At 36.5% G+C, this 15,272-nt stretch overlaps 1 protein-coding gene across 1 annotated transcript in view; it reads right to left on the reverse strand.

Annotated features, from left to right (window-relative positions):
- The window catches only part of LOC102599980 (obg-like ATPase 1), a 19,535-nt gene extending 5,045 nt beyond the window's left edge, over positions 1 to 14,490 (reverse strand). Inside the window, exons 1-8 of the mRNA XM_006360252.2 lie at positions 14,227 to 14,490; positions 13,581 to 13,748; positions 13,222 to 13,345; positions 12,958 to 13,049; positions 10,894 to 10,992; positions 10,132 to 10,245; positions 9,554 to 9,618; positions 8,458 to 8,574 (exon numbers count right to left, since the gene is read on the reverse strand). Of these exons, the coding sequence (XP_006360314.1) occupies positions 8,458 to 8,574; positions 9,554 to 9,618; positions 10,132 to 10,245; positions 10,894 to 10,992; positions 12,958 to 13,049; positions 13,222 to 13,345; positions 13,581 to 13,748; positions 14,227 to 14,313 (866 nt within the window). The 5' untranslated portion in view covers positions 14,314 to 14,490. The remainder of the gene's footprint in view (positions 1 to 8,457; positions 8,575 to 9,553; positions 9,619 to 10,131; positions 10,246 to 10,893; positions 10,993 to 12,957; positions 13,050 to 13,221; positions 13,346 to 13,580; positions 13,749 to 14,226) is intronic.
- Positions 14,491 to 15,272: the final 782 nt, after the last annotated feature.

A 15,272-nucleotide genomic window follows, 5' to 3' on the forward strand; every position in this document is an offset into this window, starting at 1 on the left:
GGGGGGGGGGGGGGGGGTATAAGCAGGAGAAGATCGCAGCATTTGCAAACTCCAAAGAGCTCAAAAAAGTTTTATGTGCAAATCTAAGGATACACAATGGATTTATCTTTAGTTTTTTTTTTTCAAAGTCAAACTACCATAACCAATAAATTTCCACAGGAAGGAAAAACAAGATGATCTCAAGAATATACTCCTAGATCCTGGAAATTACGAAACACCTCCTTGCACTAGGAACTACACAGACACAAATCTGGAACAAGAAAGCAAGACTCCAGTTTAGGCAACGCATGCTTCCTAATAGCTTCACCTTCATGTAAACACTACCCACAAGGGTATGATCCTAGAGCCACTCTTCTCTTCATCATATATAAAAAAATTGCCAGGTAGTTATATGTTCCAGAATTTGACAAGGAACGTGGTTACTCTGCATCCTGAAATGCTCCCACAAAATTAGGATACTTTCAACATATTAAGCTAGTATTTGCAAGAAATATCCCTCCGATGGACTATGGTTTCCAGTTTATTGATACTACACCAAAAGAAACTTGTCAAAATCAGAGGCTCCTGACAGAATACTATGACCCAACCCAATAACAAGGTAAGCTTTTAGATTTAGGCAGATTGACAATGAAGGGAGAATTTCAGATTGCCGGTTCCCGTCCTAATTCTCAGAGTAAGGAAATCCACATTTAAGTAAAATCCCCACACATTGTTGCTAAACTATCACTCAAGCACTGAACAATATTCAAAAGGAGTTCATGAGGCATGATATATTGCATTGAAGTATTCCAACACAGAATATCCCCTGCAAGTTATGTCTATAGGCTTGACGAGTGCTTGTGTTGAGGAAGGCCAACACCCCAGTGCTTGAAGAACCCAGTTCTTATTTCACTCTTTGGGTGTGATATAATTGCTAGAATAGAATAGGTATACACAATCCTACACAGAATAGGAATAGTTTATAGTCTCCTATTTAGTAAGGAATTGTATCATAGTGTCTATAAATAGGGTTCTCTATGTAATAATTAAAACACAATTCAATAATATTCTTTTCATATATTTCTCACATGGTATCAGAGCAATTGTGAGAAAAAAAAAACAATTTTGCAATTTTTTTCCGGTAACCTAAGTGGCTGTTCGAGTAGCTAATTTTTCCGTCACTGTTTTTCGAAAATCAACACCACCACTAGGTGCGGAAATCTTCGGCGAGCAAAGCCCAATCAACCTCACCAAAAACAACTGCCACACCTGCCCTCACGCGCCGCCGGAATAAATTCTCCGACGAGCTTGTCAGGTCCACGCGCCGGTGCGTGGAGTCTTTTCCGGCCACTTTTTCGACTTTTTTCTTTTTCTAGTGGGGTCGCCTCTTCATTCTGAGGCTGCCCATATATTTTTTTCCAGATTCCGACCAATATTTGGCGATCAGATCTACTTCTCCGGCAACAGCCCTATTTCTTTTCCAGATTCCGGGATTGATACTTTTGGCTCCAAGAATATAGGAATTGAAAGTTCAAGTCCTATGATCACTTCAGAACCGTTAATGGGAAGCACAAACTATTTAGCTTGGGCTTCCTCGGTTGAGTTGCGGTGCAAGGGTCAAGGTGTCCAAAATCATTTAACGAACATTGCTTGAGTGGTAGATGAAAAGGCAAAGACTAGTGGGGAAGATGCAAAAGCCAAAGCACAATGGGAGAAGGTTGATGCTCAATTATGTAGTCTCCTATGGCAATCTATTGATTCCAAGTTGATGCCTTTGTTCCGTCCATTCAAAACATGTTATTTAGTTTGGGAAAAGGCTTGTGTTTTATACACTAATGACATATCTCGATTCTATGATGTGATATCTCGTATGGCCAACTTAAAGAAACAAGAATCAGATATGTCCACCTACTTGGGACAAGTACAGGCAGTCATGGAGGAATTTGAAACATTGATGCCAATCACTACGGACGTGCAAAAACAACAAGACCACAGACAGACATTGTTTCTAGTTCTTACACTTGTTGGACTTCCTACTAACCATGATTTAGTGCATGATCAAATTTTAGCTAGCCCTACAATTCCTACCGTTGATGAATTATTCTCTCGTCTACTTCGTCTTGTCGTGCCTCCAAGCCACAAAGCAGTTTCATCACCGACCATTGGCTAATCTGCTCTCGCATCTCAAACAATAGAAAAACGAGCATATCAATCTATGGAGAATCGACGAGGAGGAGGTCGTCTTGGAAAACCTTGATCCAAATGTAGTTATTGTCACAAGTCTGGACACACTCGTGACATGTCATAATTTGCATGGTCCATCACCCAGTTATGATCTTGTTGTTCAAAAGGAATATAATGAGTTCCTTCGTAATCGTGCAAGTAAGCAGACATCTCCACAAGAAGCATTTGGTGCTCCGCCTGATTGACCATCCCATAATGCTCATATTGCTCAATCACCTAGTTTATCTAAATTAGATTGTGAGTCATGTTAACTTGGGAAACACACTCGTACCACATTTTCACGTGGTATTGAGGGTCGTTCAGAGTCTATTTTTTCATTAGTTCATTCTGATATTTGGGGTCCTAGTAGAGTTAGTTCAACCTTAGGATTTCGTTATTTTGTTAGTTTCATTGATGATTATTCGAGATGCACTTGAGTTTTCTTAATAAAAGATCGTTCTGAGTTATTTTCTATATTCAAAAGTTTCTTTGCTGAAATACAAAATCAATGTGGTGTTTCTATTTGTACTTTTCGTAGTATAATGCCTTAGAATACTTATCATCCCAATTTCAGGAGTTTATGTCTCACCAAGGAATTATTCACCAAACATCTTGTCCATACACTCCCCAGTAAAATGGTGTAGCAGAAAGAAAGAATAGGCATCTCATTGAGACTACTCGCACTCTACTCATTGAATCCCATGTTCCGCTGCGTTTTTGGGGTGATGCAGTCCTTTCATCTTGTTATTTAATTAATAAAATGCCCTCATCTTCTATTCAGAATCAGGTTCCACATTCCATATTGTATCCTCAAGTCACATCTCTATTCTATCCCTCCTCGTGTATTTGGGAGCACATGCTTTGTTCATAACTTTGCCCCAGGAAAAGATAAATTAGCCCCTCGTGCTCTTAAATGTATCTTTCTTGGTTACTCTAGAGTTCAAAAAGGGTATCGTTGTTATTCACATGATCTCCGCCGATATTTTATGTCTGCCGATGTAACATTCTTTGAATCTCAACCTTACTACACATCTTCGGATCATCCTGATGTCTCTGAGGTCTTACCCATACCTCAAGTCTTGCCTGTACCGACTTTTGAGGGACCTACGGTTACTTCTCCATCTTCAGTTGTAGTGCCACCACTCCTAACTTATCACCGGCATCCACGTCCAGCAATAGCCTCAAATGATTCATGTCATGCGCCGGACCCTGCTCCCACTACGGCCTTGCCTCCTGCTAGCCAATCGATTACACTTCAAAAAGGTATACGATCTACTCGAAATACTAATCCACATTATACTTTCTTGAGTTACCATCGTTTATCTTCACCCCATTATGCCTTTGTATCATCTTTGTCCTCTATTTCCATCCCTAAGACCAACTCCAACTCACCTCTATTTTACTCTCCATTCTCTATATTTGGAGAGTAAAATAGAGAATGGGCACTCCAACCCACCTCCATATCACTCTCTATTCTTCATATACAGAGAGGTGAATAGTAGTTCTCTAATTTGGAGAACTATTTTTTTATTTTTTATTTTTTGATAACCGAGAAATCCACCTGTGACCCGCCCTTTGGACCAATCACAGCCTTCTAAACTCGGTGGATAATGGGCCCGCTCCTCTACCCTTCTCCACTTAAATACCGGGCTTCGCTTTGTATGGTGCGGGGCTTGGAGAACTACTATTCACACTCTCTATTTCACTTTTTCAATATTTTATTATTATGTCTATTACTTTCTAATTAACATATTATTTTACATATAATGTCATTAATTAAATATCTAAAATTCATAATTCTTTTTAAATGTATATAATATTTTTTTAAATATATTATTTAATATATACTACTTTTATCTCGAATTAATAGTATTTTAATTTTTTCTAATTTTCGTCAATAATATAATTTGATTTTATTATTAATTTCACTATAAAGAATACACAAAATTAAAATGATAAGATGAAATTTTAATTTAAAAATACAATACATAATATGATGATTTAAATATAAGATAACAATACATAACATAATAATTTAAATACAAGATAAAATACAATACATAACATAATAATTAATTCGCGATGTAACAAGAATTATGCCGTAAAGATGTTGAACGTGTATTCGGAGTTTTGCAATCACGTTTTGCAATTATTGCAGGACCGTCACGTTTTTGGAGAAAGAAAATGCTACATGATATAATGACTACATGTGTTATGTTGCACAACATGATAATTGAGGATGAATGTGATCTTAGTGCACCAATTCAAAATGTCGTAGAGGCTCCAACGACATAAATGGTGGTATGAAAATCTCTGATTTGAACAATTTTTAGCTCGACACAAAAAAAATTAAGGACAAAAATGTTCATTTTGAACTCCGTAATGCATTAATAGAGAATTTATGGGAGCAACATAATAATTTCAAAAATTGAGTGTTTATGTAATTGTATTTCACTTTTATTTGAATTTTTTCATTAATTTGATAATATTATCGTGCAATTTATATTATTTAAAAATTTAGAATAAAATATAATTTTATATTAAATAAAAAATTGAAAATATAAAATTTATATCACATGAAAATTATATAAAGTAACTATTGGGAAAAAGAAATAAAGGATTTATATTATGAAATAAGAAAAATAAGAATGAAATAGAAATAATAATATAATACTGAGGAGAGAGAAAAAGATTCCTTTTTAGAGAGTAAAATAGAGAATTGGGTTGGCGTTGATTGTCTGGTAAAATAGAGAACTCTATATTTGGAGAGTAAAATAGAGTGTAGGGTTGGAGATGCCCTAAGACTACAAGAGAAGCACTTTCTCATTCTGGATGGAGGAAGGCTATGATTGATGAGCTTTTTTGCTTTACATTCGAGTGGTACTTGGGAGCTTGTCCCCCTTCCTCCAGGTTGGTTGTCATTGGGTTTATGCGGTCAAAATTGATCCAAATTTTCAAGTCGATCGGCTTAAGGCTCACCTTGTTGCCAAAGGGTATACTCAGATATTTGGGCTAGATTATAGTGACACTTTCACTCCTGTGGCCAAAATAGCATATGTCCGCTTTTTCTATCTATGGATGCCGTTCGTCATTGGCCTCTTCATCAGTTGGACATTAAGAATGCTTTTCTGCATGGTGATCTTGAGGAAGAAGTCTATATGAAGCAACCACCTGGTTTTTGTTGTCGGGGGGAGTCTAGTAGCCTTGTATGTCGATTGCGTCGGTCACTCTATGGTCTGAAACAGTCTCCTTGAGCTTGGTTTGGGAAGTTAGCACAGTAATTCAAGAGTTTGGTATGACGCGTAGTGGAGTTGGTCACTCTGTGTTTTACCGGCATTCAGCACCAAATCTGTGTATTTATTTGGTTGTTTACATTGTTGATATCGTTATCACCGGCAATGATCAAGTTGGTATCGCTAATTTGAAGTAGTATCTCTTTCAGCATTTCCAAACTAAAGACCTCAGCAGACTGAAGTATTTTCTAGGTATTGAGGTTGCTCAGTCTAGATCAGGTATTGTTATTTCTCAACGCAAGTATGCTTTGGACATTCTTGAGGAGATAGGAATGATGGGATGTAAACCCATTGATACTCCTATGGATCCGAATGTTAAACTCATTCCAGGACAGAGGGAGCAACTCAGTAATCCTGAAAGGTATAGACGGTTGGTAGACATCTCTTTTCCTGTGAGTGTTGTAAGTCAGTTTACGACCTCTCCTTGTGATAGTCATCGGGATGCAGTTGTTCGTATTCTGCGATATATAAAGTCAGCTCCTGGTAAAGGACTACTCTTCGAGGATCAAGGTCATGAGCATATCACCGGATATGCAGACGTTGATTAGGCAAGATCACCCTTTGATAGACGTTGATTAGGCAAGATCACTCTTTGATAGACATTCTACATCCGGATATTGTGTTTTAGTAGGAGGTAATTTGGTGTCATGGAAGAGTAAGAAACAAAGTGTAGTTGCTCAATCCAGTGCGGAAGCAGAATATCAAGAAATGGCTGTAGCAACTTGTGAGCTAGTTTGGATCAAACAATTACTTGGAGAACTGAAGTTTGGAGAAACCGATCATATGGAACTTGTGTGTGATAATCAAGTGGCCCTTCATATCGCATCAAATCCAGTGTTTCATGAGAGGACTAAGCAAATTGAGATTGATTGTCACTTTGTACAGAGAAAAGATACTCTCAGGAGATATTGTTACTAAATTTGTGAAGTCAAATGATCAACTTGCAGATATCTTCACCAAGTCCCTCACCGGTCCTCGTATTAATTACATTTGTAACAAGCTAGGTACATATAATTTGTATGCACCAGCTTGAGGGGGGAGTGTTAGAATAGAATAGGTATAGGAATAGTTTATAGTCTCCTATTTGGTAAGGAATTGTATCATAGTGTCTATAAATAGGGTTCTCTGTATAATAATTAAAACACAATTCAATAATATTCTTTTCATATATTTCTCACAATAATAATAGAGAACTGATTCACCACAGACTAGCATATCATTAATTCGCTGACAGAAGAGCCAATGGAACTGTCCCAAAATATTCCTACCCATATCCAACAACTGAAATGAGAAATGGAAAAATAACCTAAATAGCATCCCCAGATGACATGATGCTGGTGAAAAGCTGTACAGAATCAGTGAAACCTCACCTAGACAAGATACTTTGTAGAATTGATGCAGGACTTTGAATAGGAACGACATCAACTATGCTGGTCAAGGTTTTAACCCAGTTCCAGAACATGGGAAAAATACAAAATACAGAGGGAAGTAGGAAGAATCATGAGAGAAGGCAGCTAATGTGCTTGTCCTAGGTGACAACTTTGACCTGTTTTTCTACTAGATCTGAACAAATTTCTACACTACACTTTTTAATTAGAGACAACTCATTTTCTTTTTCTGATTAAATAAGTACAAAGGGATTTTACTAATCTCTTACTTTTCTTAAGTATTAATAACGATTTTTTTTATCATAGAGAAGCATAAAGCAAAGTGCATTCATGTATAGAGATGTTTCCAGAGAAGTTACAAATGGAATCTCCTAAAGTTCCTTCAGAGAGTTCAGGGACTCAAAAAGTTAATTCTATATTATAAAGGCTAATCGATAAAAAAATAAAATTATACGGAAGTATGAGCACTGCAATCATTTTCCTTATCAAAAAAACAAAAATAATGTGTTCACGGGAGGTTACTTGCATCCAAAACATCTGTCACTCCTTTCTTTCCATACTACCCAGAGAAAGCATGCTGAGATAGTATTCCAACTACTCTTTGTGTATGTAAAATGCAATTTTTTTTACGGAAGTAGAAAACTAAAGAAAAAGATGAAACCCTAATGGCACCGGCTTCAGCCTTGAGGAATGCACCTTATGCTGACGCATGCCCACAAAAGACGGGTCACATAAAAGATTGAAATCTCAGACTATGCCCTCAAAAAGGCAGGTCATATAAAAGATTGACATCTCATGTAATGAGGAAGGAAAAAGGCATGCCCACAAAAGACAGGTCCCATAAAAGATTGAAATCTCAGACTCTGCCCTCAAAAAGGCAGGTCATATAAAAGATTGACATCTCATGTAATGAGGAAGGAAAAGGCAATGCCCACAAAAGACAGGTCCCATAAAAGATTGAAAATCTCAGACTCTGCCCCTCAAAAAGGCAGGTCAGTATAAAAGATTGACATCTCATGTAATGAGGAAGGAAAAGGCAATGCCCACAAAAGACAGGTCCCATAAAAGATTGAAAATCTCAGACTCTGCCCCTCAAAAAGGCAGGTCAGTATAAAAGATTGACATCTCATGTAATGAGGAAGGAAAAGGCAATGCCCACAAAAGACAGGTCCCATAAAAGATTGAAAATCTCAGACTCTGCCCCTCAAAAAGGCAGGTCAGTATAAAAGATTGACATCTCATGTAATGAGGAAGGAAAAGGCAATGCCCACAAAAGACAGGTCCCATAAAAGATTGAAAATCTCAGACTCTGCCCCTCAAAAAGGCAGGTCAGTATAAAAGATTGACATCTCATGTAATGAGGAAGGAAAAAGTGAAGATGAGTCAGATATATAAACAATAAGGAAAAGCCTCTACTCTTCTAGTTTCCCCGCTCTCTCATGGGAGTGAGAGGGGAACAACAATTGTTAAATAATCATCAGTAGTGAGATCTTATAGAACTCCAAGATTTCTTTAGTTCAATGCATAGAATATAAGTATCTAATTATTGGAGACCTTTTTCACTTCTAACTAACCTTATTAACTTGTTCTCTTCACAGTATTTTGCTGCTTCATCTGGTGGCATATCAGCAAGGTTTCTCTCCACAGCAGCACTGAAAGGAATAATTATTTCACCACCGTGCTCCTGCACCCTGAAAATTTGTGAAAGAATATTTTTTTATAATTCAGGCTATAATCTAAGTGAAAGATAAAAGAGATCATAACATAGCACCATAATAAATCCACGAAAAATCATTTAGGTGGTGCCATGAAGTCCATCATCAGGACAAAAACTCATTTGAACTGCAGTGAAGTTCTGAATTAAACACTGATTTACGTTCATGATCCAAAATATGCCATAAACAGTGAATGTAACCTAGATGACTGAATCTAGTCCAAAAAAGACGGAAAAGATTCATGCAAACATGAAGAATAAAAAATTATAGGGTAATCATATAACCAAAGTAATATAATTTACCAGAACCTCATCAAGATCGTGAATTACAATGGCCACAAGTGGACCACAATCCAGGTTATAAAATCTAGCTTACTCTATTTAGTTTCAGTCTTTCAGAACAGTGAATTTTTGAATTAAAAGGCAAAGCAATTTAATCTTTAACTATGAGGAGTGACAAAATAAGAGACCAAAAACGAGGAACTCCACAGGCACTTAAAAATTCCTGATGGAGTAGCAAGAAGAGGGATTTCTCTCCAATATCTTGCCAGCTTCAGAGCAACAATTTCAAGAATAGAAGATAGCTGAAGCGTGACATCATATATTTTGTTCATGAGGGAGCACATTTTTGTATGCATCTGATCCATTTTGTTGCCCACACGTATCATTGCTTTGCAGATGACAATGTAGAGAACAAGAGCACAGGAAGAATGATGTTATGTAACCCAAGTTCTTTTTATGATCAATATCGCAACCAACTTTATACTGGCAGGGGAGTACTATATATTGTAGTATATTGATTTTTTGTTAGAATTCAAATTAATCTCATTATCATAAACAAAAACAGTTTCTCTTCTGATCAATTATCAAATCACACAGATCCCTCCAAATTTAGCTTTTCTAAGTGTAAGAGGAGCAATATAATTGATATAACTGTTAAGAGAGATGGATCATACCATGCATGAATCTTGGGCAGAAACTTGTTCTTTTTCCTTTGATAGTCTTTCTCATTCATATTAACCTGTCAATGTTTCGTTACATAATCAGTAGGCACAATGCAATATTCAGATTATTGTGCTGATCCTAATCATGCAACTACCTCGCTGGCAATAGAAGAAACATCAAAGCATCATGAGAAACTACCCAAAAACTATGTGAACAATGTGACAAGATACAGTAAATAATCCTAGTACAGCATATATTTTACCTGATTTGTTCCACGAGTAATCTCCCAACTAGTGACACATCTCTCCCCCCCTCTCTCACACACAGACATTCCAAAAGGAGTTCGGAGACAACATTTCCAAGCCATATATGAATAACTTTCTTTTGATTGGTTAATCAAAATTGGATCATTCTGATTATTAACTATAACTGAACTCGGAAAGTTAAAAATTCTGCCTTTTGTAATATCAGTTTGTGCAGTGAAATAATTTTGGCTATACATTGAAAACCCATATTGCTGTTTTCAGAACGTAAATTCTGACAGATTTCGTACATAGCCAAGATAAAGAGTTAAAAACATTAAACTCACCAAGTAAACAATCGGTTTCGCAGTAAGGAGCTGGAAAGTATTCAAGAATTCAATATCTGCAGCTTTCCACTCCCCCAGACGAACATCTTTGCCTTCCTCGAGTGATGCTTTGACCTGTGAAAACAGGCAGCAGCATAGTTCCATTATCTAGACCTTTTTAATCATTCAATTATCTGTAAAATGAACTATAAAATGTGCTCAAATTTTTGCACTCAATTACATGGAGAACTACAGTGAAGTAAAATATGTGAAGATTTAACAGGAAAAAAACAAGAGAAAGCAGCTCATCCTTTTCTTTTCAAATCAATGTAGACTCAAGCTACAAAACAGCTGAAAAGTAGTGGAAGACAAGTCTAACACCACCATCCCTTTAAAACAGCCAAGACATTTCCACCAGAAATGAGCATACACAAATAAAGAAAAGTATCTTACTAATTAATCTAACCTGAGATGGATATTCAATCATCTGTACCGATATCAGTCTCCGTTCTCATCTAAAAAGGATCTTATAAGGAGGAGACACCATTTTTAAGGAAATATATTTCTACTATTGGAGGACAATAAATACATGATGGTACCAAAACATCTAGTTAGTTTATAAATGGAGAAAGTCAATGGACTATACAGAAACAGAAATATTTCATACTGCTACCATTCAAAGACTTGGCTACCCAGAGATCAAGAAAGTCTAACAGATACAGAAATGGGATAAAAAACTAAGCAAGTAACAAGGTCAAAGGAAGAAGAGCAATAGCCACAAACCCTTAGACACAATTCATGCTCGATTTTCAATTGTTTGTCATTGCTTCTCTTCATACTCTTATCAAGATCTTCTATCCTTCTCTCCATGAACTCGATGTCCTGTTTACACAAAGGATGACATATTTCATCAATCATGAGATTATTACAGACAACAGGCACATTCAGTTGAAGATGCCAAAATTTACAATTAAGTTACAAATTCCTTCTAAAGAATCAGATTGACAGGAAATCCAGCATATTAGTCCAAAAAGAACTTCCAGCAATATCCAATGCATCAGTAATGGACACAAGAACTTGGTGATAACACAGTATCGCTCCATGCAGGACTCTCAATCATCTAAATTTATAGATTTTAGATGAATGCTCCTTGTACATTCATCCATTACACAAAGCACCACTGTGTGCATTAAAAATGCTTTTTATTAATTATGTGAAAGTGTTACAGTAGAAACCTTTTTTTACCTGACACAAGATTATTAACCATCTTCATGTGTCAAGAAATAAAAAGGGCATGCTGATGAAATGGCTTGGGAGATTTGCAGATGAAGATTCTAGCCTATGGAAGATGGTGGTTGCTGCTAAACATGGGCAGCAGAGCCACTGGTGAATTAAATGTGACAGATCACCTCATGGGCGTAGGTCCCTGGAAACACATTAGCAGCTTATGGGAGGAATTCCCACAGCACATCACTTTTGAGATAGGGAATGGGCAACATTCAAGTTCTGGAGGGACAAATGGTTGAACAACAACACCCTGATGGATAGCTACCCATCCCTCTACCAGCTAGCCAATGACCCTGACTCAACCATAGCTCAAAACAGATCAAGGAATATTTGGGACCAGTTTAGAAGAAACATGAATGACTATGAGCCACACAACATTTTCAAAATGCTAGGAAGACTGGAAAACTCCCCTGTGGATGAAGAAGTCACAGATAGAATCAGGTGGGGAAGCTGTGGACCTTGCTCTTATACTGTTAAGGCAGGCTACAGACACCTCTGTGAGCAAAATGAAATCTAGACTCTTGGCCCTGGAAATTCATTTGGAAGACGAAGCTGCCACAAAAGTTGTCTGCTTTTCATGGACAGCTCTCAGAAAAGCCTGTCTGCAGTCAGCTGGTAAACAGATGTTACACGTGCAATCAGAATTTAGAATCTGTAAATCACCTCTTCCTACACTGCCCAGTAGCTAGACATGTGGTCTATGTGAAATCCATGCTGGGTATAAACTGGACCATACCTCGAGGCATTAAGGAAGCAGTTGGGTAGGAACAGTTGGAAAGTTGACAAAGCCATCAAGAAAGTCTGGAAGATGATCCTCTCTTGTATCTTTTGGGTTCTGTGGCAAGAAAGGAATCGCAAATGTTTTGATGGAACTTCAACTCATCCCCATATTTAGAAAGTTAAAGGTCTGCTATACCTATTTAGTTGGGAAACATAACCCCTATAAATAGTGTTGGCTCATATCTAGATTTTATCAGTTCATTTCCTTCAACTTGGGCCATATTTTTGCTTCTTTTGGTCAGCTCCCTGGTTAGAATGGAGAATTTTGTAATGAGCTAACATTAATATTGTTTACTTTTGTATCTTCGCATCTTTTTTATGCCATCTATGGAACATCTAACATCATAAAAAAATGTGTCAAGAAATATAAGAAAACTGTTCAAGTGCCAAACAACCTCTTTATTCAGAGTGCTCCCCTCACCCAGTATGAGACCGCTTTCTTACTGCACCTGTATGCAACTGATCTTGTACTTACTCACAGGGATACTTTCCTTTTCTTTTCTTCCTTTTGTTTTTTCGATAAATATGTAAACTCATAGGTATTCACAATTAGGAACATTGTAGATGTTTTATTAACCTGAAGATATGATTAGGAAAATTTCCAACAGTAGAAGCTACTCATCAATGCAGTAGTCAAGTGCAATCAACAAAATCCCCCTGACAATGCTATTATAGAGTACATCCAATTACGGCATTACAAAATAATAACTTACTGTCTTCAAGGAACTGAATACATGCCCCAACAAATTCCAAGAACTCAAAGTGCATGAACCAACTTACCTTAAGCCTTAGTTCCTCACTTATAACCTCTAAGTCTCTCACAGGATCAACAGTGTCATCGACATGGATAATATCTGGATCTTCAAATGCGCCTGACAAATAGCAAAAATATGTACGATAGCATTCAACAGTGAGACTATATAAGATACAACTAGAAAAAATAACTCAGATCATACAGACCACCACATTTGCAAAAGTATACTTAACAACTAGAAAAGAATAGCTCAATAGATGGAAAGACAAAATGGAGAGTGAATATATTACGTAGAACATGGAAAATGCCATCAACTGCACGGATGTGGGATAAGAAACTGTTCCCCAATCCTTGTCCTGCATGAGCACCTCGAACAAGTCCAGCTATGTCATGAATTTCCAAAAAGGCAGCCACCTAGATGTCGTCAAACATTCATTAAAAATGAATTATAAATAATATTGTCCTAGAGACAAATGAAGAATAAAAAAAAGAAGCTATCCCAGAGGCAAATCAAACTTAATTATATAGAATAATTTAATAAACATTCGAGTCACAAATAGATCGTCACAGCAACATAAGCGAGGGAAAACGAGGCACATCAACTTCTTTTTTTCTGGCCAGTATTATTTGTTGGATTTGGATGACAAACCTCACTCTTGGGCTTGTAGAGTTGACAGAGCCATTCAAAACGCTCATCAGGAACGTGCACTCGAGCTTCATTAGGCTCGATAGTACAAAAAGGAAAGTTTTCTGCCGGAATGGATAACTTTGTCAGTGTGTTGAAGAGAGTAGACTTCCCCACATTTGGTAATCCTACCTGAAAGAGAATAAACAAGCTCAACATCAAACTTCTGCAGATATATCCATATTGAATTGGTGAAAATGATTCTAAAGATAAAGGTGCAATTTTGGTTAAGCTGAACCAACTGTCACATGCAAAGTTAACAGCCTTGAGTTTTTTCTTTAGGTTTTAACTCCCAGAACCTAACTGTTTTTTGTTGTCAAGGAGTTATAACATCTTCTTGATGCTTTTTATTATAGCCTCTTAATTGATAAAAAAAAAACAATATTTAGTCCCATTTCCTCATCAAAAGTTGTACATCTGCCTAATGCAAATAGTATGAAGTAAACAAGCTACTGAAAAATCGAAATACGGGTTTAAAAACGTAATAGCTCAGTGGATAAGAGGAATTTGTATTCCATTTTCTAGATATTCCAGTTATTTCAGCTACGACCAATACAAACGGAGATCAGCGCATATGTATGAAGACATAAGAAAATGGAGAAAAACTTACGATTCCAATTTTCAAGTGGGATGAGAAACGGCCAAGAATAGGCCTTTCGGCAGGAACTTCTTTACCTTTAGCTGCTTTAGGTGGCATAACTGAGAAATTGGGAAATGGACAGAAACTTGATGGAGTGAAGAGAAACTTTAGGGTTTTGGATTTTGTGCTCGTTACAGTATCAGTAGAGGAGAGGAGAAATAAGGTTTATACAGAGTGGTCGGCACCAGCCAAAAGAAGTGCTGACCCGGAAAGTTGCTTGATTGGGCTTTTAAATTGATTATTGGGACACTTAAGTCATATCAGCGTTTGGACATACGATTTCAAGCTGATTTCATATCATGATATGGAATATCGTATTCTCCAAAAATCATGATATTGGTAATTCCATATCATGATTTGAGACTTTTTAAATACAAAAATTGACCCACAAGTTTATATTTTGTTAAAACAACCTCACATTGTTTCTACCAAATATTTATTTCATATGTAAATAAAATTAATAATCACATCATTACTTTTTAAAATTTATAATTCTCACCAAAATAAATTTTATTAATGCTTTCAATTTGGTGAATATAAATGATAAAGTAATAATTGATTTGGTGATTATAAATACAAACAGGGGGAGTAATATTTTTTTGGTTTTTCATAATAAAAAAACTTCTCTTTCGGCTTCTATGGAAATGTTTAAAGCAATTTAATATGAAAAAATGACAAAATTGGTGATGTATGATTGATAATCACTACTTCCAATATGTTTGATTTTAGCACGAAATTAATGCATTGAAAATGTGCAACTACACACAAGTGAAACAAGGCATGAACTATTATGATATTGATACACAAGTGAAATTGTCATAACTTGTATAGTGTTCCATAATTATTTGCAATAATACCAAAGAGGTGATGCAATATTTATGGTCAATGAGCATGAAAAATAGTTGTGAATGATATTGACCAACAGATGACTCAAAGTAACAATGTTGGTTCGTCTTCTCGGTCATATGATCGAGAAATGCAAGTTCAACGAGAGAAGATTGTTCGTACTATGTGGG

The sequence above is a fragment of the Solanum tuberosum genome, unplaced genomic scaffold, assembly GCF_000226075.1.
Source record: "Solanum tuberosum cultivar DM 1-3 516 R44 unplaced genomic scaffold, SolTub_3.0 scf00320, whole genome shotgun sequence".
Lineage (NCBI taxonomy): Eukaryota > Viridiplantae > Streptophyta > Magnoliopsida > Solanales > Solanaceae > Solanum > Solanum tuberosum.